The following is a 10941-nucleotide window of genomic DNA, read 5'->3' as shown; positions in this document are numbered from 1 at the left end:
AATTTATTTCAGATCCCTCTGTGCATGAAAAAGTTATTACCTATCATTACTTCAAAGCTACAAGCTGGAAACAATATCACACAAAACAAGCAAACAAACACACACTGACTAGGGTACGACTATATGCCACCCTTCCATTATTATGGCATAACACACAAGTCCCATTAGAGCTTACGTTCATCCCGGAAGTGGTCAGCAGTGCGTTTCCTGATGTCGTCAACGTCCTCCTCCATGGCGGCCCACTCTAACACCAGTCTTCTCCCGTACAAGTGAGTGCTCTGACACAGCGCTTCAAACGCTCGCTGAAGTAACAATAGAAATAGATTGAAGACAGAACTGATAATAGCTTCTTTATTAAGATTTTAGACTGTATTGTTCATCATTTCATAATGATGGATTATCAACTTGCTCACAATGTTCAAGCAAAAGTTTATCCAATCCAAGCAATTAGACAACATAAGTATGCAAGTAACTGATTGTTGAAGTAATGTGAATGAACTGTAAAGCCTTGATTCAGAGTCCTGTGCTCAAACAACTGAGCTAACTAGACATGAAAACATAGAGGATATTTGTTGGATTCGATGGAATATCGATTTTATTTCACAAGTGATCATATAAAACAATATTTTCACGAGTGGCTCAGCCACAAGTGAAAATATGTATTTTCATGATCACGAGTGAATTAACATCAATATTCCATCAAATCCAACAATTTTCTTTTTATTTCATGCTTTTTCACCGCTTATTTATATTTTAAGAGTTTAACTGGATAATTTTGCTGGATTTATGACTTTGAAAAAATGACGTCATTTCACAGTAAAACAGTTTAAAACTGTGAAATACCAGATTTATTTCACTGATATTTATCTATAAACCACCGTAAAGCATAACATAAAGTATTAAAATTACAGACTTAAATAAAAACTACATGAAAAGTAAATCTTGTACATAGTTTACATAGTGAATATTTAATCTCTCTTAAAACAAATACATTCCATTAAGGATGTTTTAGAGCTATGAGAGTTGAAATATAGAACTCCTGATAAGAAATACCCTTCAAGCAGAACACATGTGAGATTAAATTAAACTAACTTAATAATATCTTATTGAACAGACTCCCCATTTACACTAACTGGGCATAATTTCTTAAATGTGCGCTTTATAAAAAAAATACTAAAACAAATGATTATATGGGCCCCAGCCTACACACCTTGGCGTCCTGTTTAGTTAGGAAGTCCACAAAGCCAAAGCCTCTGTGTGACCCTGTTCCTCCCATCTTCTTTGGTAGCCGCACTGTCTTGATCTCTCCAAACACTCTACAAGACCAGGAACATTCTACCCATTTAATGACATACCATGCCGATCCATTCATACAGAGATTTGCAGGTAAATGGATCAGGATACAGATTGATTCAGATAAAACTTGTCATGTCATTCTTCTTCTTACATTACTCTCATTCAACATTTTTACCAGTTGTAAATGTATCATGGTATGTATTAATGAACATTGTAAATAAACTATAGTTTTGTCACAGAAGTGACAAATACCCCCACATGCCGCATTGACACAGAATATTTTGCATGTTGTCTTCACATAAAACAGCGCACACCATGCTCAATGTTTAAAACGCACAAAGTGACCCTGTGACCTAGTTTTTGACCCGGCATGGCCCATGTTAGAACATTACCTACAAATCATCTTGATACAACTTCTGACCAAGTGTGGTGAAGCTTGGATGAAAACTACTTGAATTAGAGAGCGGACACCAAGCTGAATGTTTAAAACGCACTAAGTGACCCCGTGACCTAGTTTTTGACCCGGCATGACCCATATTCGAACTTGACCTAAACACATCATCTAAATACAACATCTGACCAAGTTTGGTGATGATTGGATGAAAACAACTTGAATTAGAGAGCTAACACTTAATACAGACCAACCGACAGACAAGTTCCTATATACCCCCCCCTAAACTTTCTATTTGGGGGTTTAGTTAGGATCCTTCATATAAATAAGAACAGTTTTTCAAACTTTGTCAATAAGTTTACAATTGAAGTTATTATGGTATATTACTACCAAACATTCATTAAACATTGTAAGTACATAAAATTATAAATATAACTTGTATAATCATTTCTATAGTAATTTCTTACAACTAAATGTATTAGGTTCAAAACCTTTTGTGTTTCAAACAAATCCTGTTCCATAATACCAAATATAAAATTAAATCTAAAACTTACTTGAATAATTCCATGATTTCGTGTTTCTTTGCCTCAAAGGGAATATTACGGACCAGTATTTTGGTGGTCCTCTGTTTCTTCTCCTTCTGCTTTTTCTTCCCTGACAGGTTTGTCTGAGAGCTAATCACAAAATTATCAAATACATACCAGTATGCATAATATATTATCTTGACAATTGTATCACATTTCACTGGGAACATAAATGCAATGCACAATAATGCTTTGAAATACAATACAACAAATCACTTTCATAATAAGTTTTAACCTGGTGACCTTAGAAGTAATATGTGCAGCTGCAAGGACGCGACAAATTGTGTCTTGTTCTGAGAAAACTGGGCTTAATGCTTGTGAGTAAAGTGTCGTCCCAGATTAGCCTGTGCAGTCCGCACAGGCTAATCAGGGACGACACTTTCCTCTTTTATGGAATTTTAGTTTCAATGAAGTCCCTCCTTACAGAAAATCTTGTTTAGGAAGAAAGTGTCGTCCCTGATTAGCCTGTGCGGACTGCACAGGCTAATCTGGGACGACACTTTACACACATGCATTTTGCCCAGTTTTCTCAGAACAAGACACAATGGATCAGTGGTTTGGCAAAATTAAGCCCCTCCAATATTTTGTTCCATGTTTTATATAATCACAGCCAATTCCATGATGCAGAATCAGAAAGCTATTGTATACATAGTTGTTCAAAATGTCTGCCAATTATTAACTATTTAAAAAACAACAAATAGTATATTTCTTAAAATATGTCCACATAACCCAAAATGAATAGAAAAAACGACTCCTCTTTAAAAATAATCAGATGCACGATAAAATGGACCATGCAAGCACAGTAACAACTTTTTTAAATGTCATCTTACGAGTTTAAGGTATGACAAACATATATTTTCTGTTTCCAAATACACATACAACTCAAAAAAGAACACAACATATTATGTTCATTAGCAAGGCTTAGACAATCTAAATCACAAGCCTTGGCGAATAGGTCGAGTGAGTGACATTGCCTTGGCAAGTAGGTTGAGTGAGTTGACATTGCCTTGGCAAGTAGGTTGAGTGAGTTGACATTGCCTTGGCAAGTAGGTCAAGTGAGAGACGCTGCCTTGGCAAGTAGGTTGAGTGAGTTGACATTGCCTTGGCAAGTAGGTCAAGTGAGTGACATTGCCTTGGCAAGTAGGTTGAGTGAGTTGACATTGCCTTGGCAAGTAGGTTGAGTGAGTTGACATTGCCTTGGCAAGTAGGTCGAGTGAGTTGACATTGCCTTGGCAAGTAGGTCAAGTGAGTGACATTGCCTTGGCAAGTAGGTTGAGTGAGTTGACATTGCCTTGGCAAGTAGGTCAAGTGAGTGACATTACCTTGGCAAGTAGGTTGAGTGAGTTGACATTGCCTTGGCAAGTAGGTCAAGTGAGTGACATTGCCTTGGCAAGTAGGTCAAGTGAGTGACATTGCCTTGGCAAGTAGGTTGAGTGAGTTGACATTGCCTTGGCAAGTAGGTCGAGTGAGTGACATTGCCTTGGCAAGTAGGTCGAGTGAGTGACATTGCCTTGGCAAGTAGGTTGAGTGAGTTGACTTTGCCTTGGCAAGTAGGTCGAGTGAGTGACATTGCCTTGGCAAGTAGGTCAAGTGAGTGACATTGCCTTGGCAAGTAGGTTGAGTGAGTTGACATTGCCTTGGCAAGTAGGTCGAGTGAGTGACATTGCCTTGGCAAGTAGGTTGAGTGAGTTGACATTGCCTTGGCAAGTAGGTCGAGTGAGTTGACATTGCCTTGGCAAGTAGGTCAAGTGAGTGACGCTGCCTTGGCAAGTAGGTTTAGTGAGTTGACATTGCCTTGGCAAGTAGGTCGAGTGAGTTGACATTGCCTTGGCAAGTAGGTCAAGTAAGTGACTGCCTTGGCAAGTAGGTCATGTGAGTTAACATTGCCTTGGCAAGTAGGTAGAGTGAGTTGACATTGCCTTGGCAAGTTGGTCGAGTGAGTGACTGCCTTGGCAAGTAGATCAAATGAGTGACATTGCATTGGCAAGTAGAGCAAGTGAGTGACGTTGCCTTGGAAAGTAGGTCAAGTGAGTTGACATTGCCTTGGCAAGTAGGTTGAGTGAATGACTGCCTTGGCATGTAAGTTGAGTGAGTGACATTGCATAGGCAAATAGATTGAGTGATTGACATTGCATTGGAAAGTAGGGCAAGTGAGTGACGTTGCCTTGGCAAGTAGGTCAAGTGAGTGACATTGCCTTGGCAAGTAGGTTGAGTGAGTGACTGCCTTGGCAAGTAGGTCAAGTGAGTTGACATTGCATTGGCAAGTAGGTCGAGTGAGTTGACATTGCCTTGGCAAGTAGGTCAAAAGAGTGACTGCCTTGGCAAGTAGGCTGAGTGAGTGACTGCCTTGGCAAGTGGGTCGAGTGAGTTGACATTTCCTTGGCAAGTAGGTCGAGTGAGTTGACATTGCCTTGACAAGTAGGTTGAGTGACATTGCATTGGCAAGTAGGCCGAGTGAGTGACATTGCCTTGGCAAGTAGGTCAAGTGAGTTGACATTGCCTTGGCAAGTAAGTTCAGTGAGTTGACATTGCATTGACAAGTAGGGCAAGTGAGTTACGTTGCCTTGGCAAGTAGGTCCAGTGAGTGACATTGCCTTAGCAAGTAGGTCGGGTGAGTTGACATTGCCTTGGCAAGTAGGACTAGTGAGTGACGTTGCCTTGGCAAGTAGGTTGAGTGAGTTGACATTGCCTTGGCAAGTAGGTCGAGTGAGTTGACATTGCCTAGGCAAGTAGGTCGAGTGAGTTGACATTGCATTGGCAAGTAGGGCAAGTGAGTGAAGTTGCCTTGGCAAGTAGGTCAAGTGAGTTGACATTTCCTTGGCAAGTATGTTCAATGAGTTGAAATTGCATTGACAAGTAGGGCAAGTGAGTTACGTTGCCTTGGCATGTAGGTCCAGTGAGTGACATTGCCTTAGCAAGTAGGTCGGGTGAGTTGACATTGCCTTGGCAAGTAGGTCTAGTGAGTGACGTTGCCTTGGCAAGTAGGTTGAGTGAGTTGACATTGCCTTGGCAAGTAGGTCGAGTGAGTTGACATTGCCTAGGCAAGTAGGACGAGTGAGTTGACATTGCATTGGCAAGTAGGGCAAGTGAGTGACGTTGCCTTAGCAAGTAGGTCGAGTGAGTGACATTGCCTTGGCAAAGAGGTCGAGTGAGTTAACATTGCCTTGGCAAATAGGTTGAGTGAGTTGACATTCAGTCTCCAGTAGGCTATTTTGAATTGTATCCGGATAAAAGGCACACACTACTACTTTTTTATTGAAGCTTGAGAAGTTAAATATTAAATAAACACCTATTCAAGACAAAATTAAAAAGACAAGAATTGCTTGAACTTGAAAACAAACCAACAAATTTGCTCTATAAAATGCCCCCTGTCATTGAAGCCTTGTTTGTGTTGTCATAAACCCCCCTCTCACCTAGCTGTGGTCCTGTTGGATATCTTCAGCTCCAGCAGGTACCCCTGGAGGCTAGTACCCTGCATGACCTTGAGAGCCTCCCCTGCACCCTCCGGGCTACGGAACTCCACAAACCCATACCCCATAGACAGGTATGAACCTGGCAACTTCAGGTCCTTCTTCTTGGCGACATTCGCAGACTTGAAGCTTTTACATTCAGTAAAATGCTGGAAGAAGTTTTCAAAACATTGGTTTCACTGAATTTTTCTTTTAGTTTAAAGTAATATTAAAATTTATTATAACTCTTAAAAAAACTGTTTTCAGTCAGTAGCATTTTTTTAAACAAACATCTGGGCTGTTTCTGCAAGTACAATGTATATAAATTAATGCATGAAATGAATACAGAGTTTGGGTAATAAAGGAATTAAAACAAGAGATATGTTTGTCAGAAACATAATACCCCTATACTGCGCTGCTTTGATTTTTTTATTTTTTTATCATTTGACAGGTACAGATAATTATCTCCCTTTAAAGCTTATTACTTGCCTTGGATTTGTTATTTTGACCTTTAACCTTGAACAAGAGCTGTCAGAGGACAGCGCTCTCGACTATTCGAGTGCTTGACAGTATAACGTAAGCCATCATGGGGAAATTGTTCATATTCAATAATTTATTAGATGATCTTTTAAAAATAAAAAAAAGAAAAAAAATTTTTTTTTTTTTTTGGGGGGGGGGGGGGGGGTAGAGGGGGGTATAATGTGGGGTGTGGTAATTTGTTGGGGGGGGGGGAGTGGGGGGGGGGATTCTGGGTAGGGGCATGGGGTATTGTTTGGATGGAATCCATTGTGGCATTCAGGTAAGTGTTGTTTTGTCAAAGTAATAATAAAATGTGATCATAAATAAAGAAGTTATGGCAATTTAAGCAAAATGTTCAACTATCTAAGTGTAAAAGGGGTCATAATTATGTCGAAATGCTTGATACAGTGGTCTGCTGTTGTTTATAGGTTGGGGTCATGTTGGTAAACAAGTATGCAACATATAAAAGCAATATGTCAAAGTATATAGGAAATATTTGGGGTAGTACGCAAACTTTAACATAGATTTATCAATAATATGCATATTCTAAGTATAAAAGGGGCAATAATTAAGACAAAATGCTTGATAGAGTTGTCTGCTCTTGTTTATAGGTTGGGGTCATGATGGTTAACAAGTATGCAAAATATGAAAGCAATACGTAAAGGGACATTGAAAATATTTGGGATAGTACGCAAACTTTAACATTTGATGCATATTCTAAGTGGAAAAGGGGCCATAATTATAAAAAAATGCTTGATATAGTTGTCTGCTCTTGTTTATAGGTTGGGGTCATGCTGGTAAACAAGTATGCAAAATATAAAAGCAATATGTCAAAGGATATAGGAAATATTTGGGGTAGTACGTGGAAAAGGGGCCATAATTATGAAAAAATGCTTGATATAGTTGTGTGCTCTTGTTTATAGGTTTGGGTCATGTTGGTAAACAAGTATGCAAAATATAAAAGCAATATGTCAAAGGATATAGGAAATATTTGGGGTAGTACGCAAACTATAACATAGATATATCAATAATATGCAAATTCTAAGTATAAAAGGGGCAATAATTCTGTCAAAATACTTGATACAGTTGTCTGCTCTTGTTTATAGGTTGGGGTCATGATGGTAAACAAGTATGCAAAATTTGAAAGCAATACGTAAAGGACATTGAAAATATTCGGGGTAGTACGCAAACTTTAACATTTGATGCATATTCTAAGTGAATAAGGGGCCATAATTATAAAAAAATGCTTGATTGAGTTGTCTGCTCTTGTTTATAGGTTGGGGTCATGTTGGTAAATAAGTATGCAAAATATGAAAGCAATATGTCAAGGTACAATGAAAATAATTGGGGTAGTACGAAAACTTTAACATTTGCACGCTAATGCAGACGCCGGGGTGAGTAGGATAGCTCCACTATATAGATTTCATATATAATAGTCGAGCTAAAAATGACATTGATCTTGACCTTTCACCACTCAAAATGTGCAGCTCCATTAGGTACACATGCATGCCAAATATCAAGTTGCTATCTTCAATATTGCAAAAGTTATGGCCAATGTTAAAGTGTACGGACGAATGGACAGACAGACAGTGCAAATGCTATGTGCCACCCTACCGGCGGCATACAAATAAAATCCAAATAAAGATAATGTCCAATGCCAATAACAAATTTACATTCTCCTAACAGTGTAAAATATTGTTTAAAGTATGATTTCTATTATCTTTAAAGGACCTCCCACAGATATTATTACCTGTTTCAAATCATCATCTGTTGTATCAAAGTTGAGATTTTTCACAAACAGTACACTGCCAACATCCTCCTCCTCCTCCTCCTCATCATCATCATTAGTCACAGGAGCTGTGATCTTAGAGGTGGGTTCACCCTTGGCATCCTGTCAAATAGTATTTAAATTAAAAGTGAGATAACTCTATAATTATATTGTATAATTTTATGTTATTATGTTCAGTTCTGTTATTTAAGTAACTTCTAACTGATTATAAAAAACAAGATAATTGTCAGGCCTTTTTCTGCCTATCTCACGGGTCCGATAGTCAGACCCATTTCCAATGCCAAATATGAATATTTTTTTCCCCAATTCTCAAACAAAATTCCAGATTTCCGACCGCCAAATGACCAAAGCCGAAAAATGTGTTTCCCGTTAGGTACTGTGTTTAAAATAACCATGTGCCATGTTTAAGCGTGCCAATCAGAATACCAGGTAAAACGTCATCCTATTGAGTGTTCCATAATGAAATTATTGCAACCTTAACACTTCAGACAAATGGTGGCCATTTGTGTTTATGCAATTCTTAAGACACATTTTCGGTCATTTTTGGTCAGAATTTGCTTTCAAATATTGAAGTGCTGGATTATTCAGAATTATTATTTAAAGTTATCAAAGTTTTTGGATGGACGGACAGACGCCATATATAAGACATTTGACCTTGAAGGATGACCTTGACCTTTCACCACTCAAAATATGCAGCTCCGCGAAATGCACACGCATGCCAAATATCAAGTTGCTATCTTCAATATTGGAAAAGTTATGGCCAATGTTAAAGTTTTCGGACAGACAGACGCCATATATTTTACATTTGACCTTAAAGGATGACCTTGACCTTCACTTTTCACCACTCAAAATGTTCAGCTACATGAGATACTCATGCATGCCAAATATCAAGTTGCTATCTTCAATAGTGAAAAAGTTATGGCCAATGTTAAAGTTTTGGACAGACAGACTTACATACTGACATACAAACATACTGACGGACAGTTTAACTGCTATATGCCACCCTACAGGGGGCATAAAAAGACCTGATTGATTAACTGCATTATTAACAAAGCCAAAAAACCTTTTTTAACCTGAATGCAATGTTGTACAATACACAATTCATTGTTGTGAGTATAATCTGATTATGTTTTTATATATTATTTACAAGCCAATAAACAAATATTTGTAGTTCTGATGAAAGCATTTTATTAAATTGGAATGCATCAGAATTGAAAATTCTTGGCTATTAATTGATATCCAAGGACAATTATACAGTAAAGCAAAATTGTTTTTCTTTTCTTTAATTGTTTTAATGTTCCACCAGTTTTACAGTTAAGTAAAACACAAACATTTTGTAATAAGGAAGTAATTTAGATATGGAACAATGTTCAAATAAATAAGTACCTTTATTTCCTGCAGGCCTTCTCCCTTTGTACCCTCTAATGAGACGCTGGTTTTCTCTGGTGGTTGCGTTTTAAACACCTCCATTGGGGCCCACTCTAGGTATAGGGGAACATGGCGAAACTAGAAAGTGCATCATCAGGTGTGTATTAATACCATGATTAGTATTGCTTGGACAAAAAAAAAACTACATCTTGAGTTTTGCAATACAAGGTTTCTGTTAAAAATACAATACCTGCTCATGCTCCTATAATACACCCCAAGGGGGCTGACATAGGACCCAAAGGGGGCTGACATGGGACCCCAAGAGGGCTGACATGGACCCCAAGGGGGTTGACATGGGACCCAAAGGGGGCTGACATGGGGCCCCAAGGAGGCTGACATGGTACCCAAAGGGGGCTGACATGGGACCCCAAGGGGGCTGACATGGGACCCCAAGGGGGCTGACATGGGACCCAAAGGGTGCTGACATGGGACCCCAAGGGGGCTGACATGGGACCCCAAGAAAGCTGATATGGGACCCCAAGGGGCTGACATGGGACCCCGAGGGGGCTGACATGGGACCCAAAGGGGGCTTACATGGGACCCAAAGGGGGCTGACATGGGACCCAATGGGAGCTGACATGGGACCCAAAGGGGGCTGACATGGGACCCCAAGGGGGCTGACATGGGACCCCAAGGGGGCTGACATGGGACCCCAAGGGGGCTGACATGGTACCCAAAGGGAGCTGACATGGGACCCCAAGGAACTAAACTGTTCAGAGCAAGTAGAGTTCACAAGGTTTCAAAAATGACTTATACAGAAATCTTTCTGAAAAAGGCAGCCATGTTATTGCTCAAACCACAATCATTTACAAACTCTGAAACTTATTAAGACAAAAGGTCTGAAAAAGTTTTATGAAGATTGGTTAACAAATGTGGCCTCAAAAGTGTTTTCTTTAATTTTACTTAATGACCTACATGTAGTTTTGGCCACATTTTACCCAGTTTTAAACAGTTGAGATATAAATGTTCTACCAAGTTTAATATAGATCGGACAATACATGTGGTCTCAAATGTTGACGCCACATAATGCACAGCAGACAAAGAACAAGAGGCAATTAAAAAAGCCTACCATTAGCATTTAAAATATTCAATCCACACACCTTTCTATAGGCCAGCTTAGTGAAGGCTGCCCGAGCCTCAGTCGGGGCTATGAACTCCACAATGCCCGTAATCCCGGACGGGGGTATCAGCACACGACCCAGCGTCCCGTACGGGGAAAAAACAGTCTCAAGCTCAGAAGAATCTGTCTTAGCTGGCAGGTTCTTTACCAGAATAACAGTCTTGCTTCTTTCTGCATTGGGCTGTAATATAGCGTTTTTTTTACTGTTTTCATAGCCATTAAAGATATGGTTTTCAGGCATTGTGTAGCTGGTATAGTTTATAATATATAGTTCATTTTGTCTTAAATTGATGAAGATACATGACTGACAAGTTTCTTTCAAACATGCCATTACTAACTGCACATGGGTACAGGACGACAATTTT

General features: G+C 39.2%; 1 protein-coding gene across 2 annotated transcripts in view; it reads right to left on the bottom strand.

Annotated features, from left to right (window-relative positions):
- LOC127837024 (probable RNA-binding protein 19) overlaps positions 1-10941 on the bottom strand; it is a 48482-nt gene that overhangs the window by 1735 nt on the left and 35806 nt on the right. For both annotated transcript variants that reach the window (XM_052363735.1, XM_052363726.1), the window contains exons 17-23: positions 10557-10757; positions 9415-9534; positions 7990-8130; positions 5685-5890; positions 2242-2361; positions 1211-1316; positions 176-302 (exon numbers count right to left, since the gene is read on the bottom strand). In XM_052363735.1, coding sequence (XP_052219695.1) covers positions 176-302; positions 1211-1316; positions 2242-2361; positions 5685-5890; positions 7990-8130; positions 9415-9534; positions 10557-10757 — 1021 coding nt within the window. The remainder of the gene's footprint in view (positions 1-175; positions 303-1210; positions 1317-2241; positions 2362-5684; positions 5891-7989; positions 8131-9414; positions 9535-10556; positions 10758-10941) is intronic.

The sequence above is a fragment of the Dreissena polymorpha genome, chromosome 1 (genome assembly GCF_020536995.1).
Source record: "Dreissena polymorpha isolate Duluth1 chromosome 1, UMN_Dpol_1.0, whole genome shotgun sequence".
NCBI classification, from domain to species: Eukaryota; Metazoa; Mollusca; class Bivalvia; order Myida; family Dreissenidae; genus Dreissena; species Dreissena polymorpha.
The sequence above is the reverse complement of the archived record's forward strand: the minus strand, read 5'-3'. Positions and strand labels throughout refer to the sequence as shown.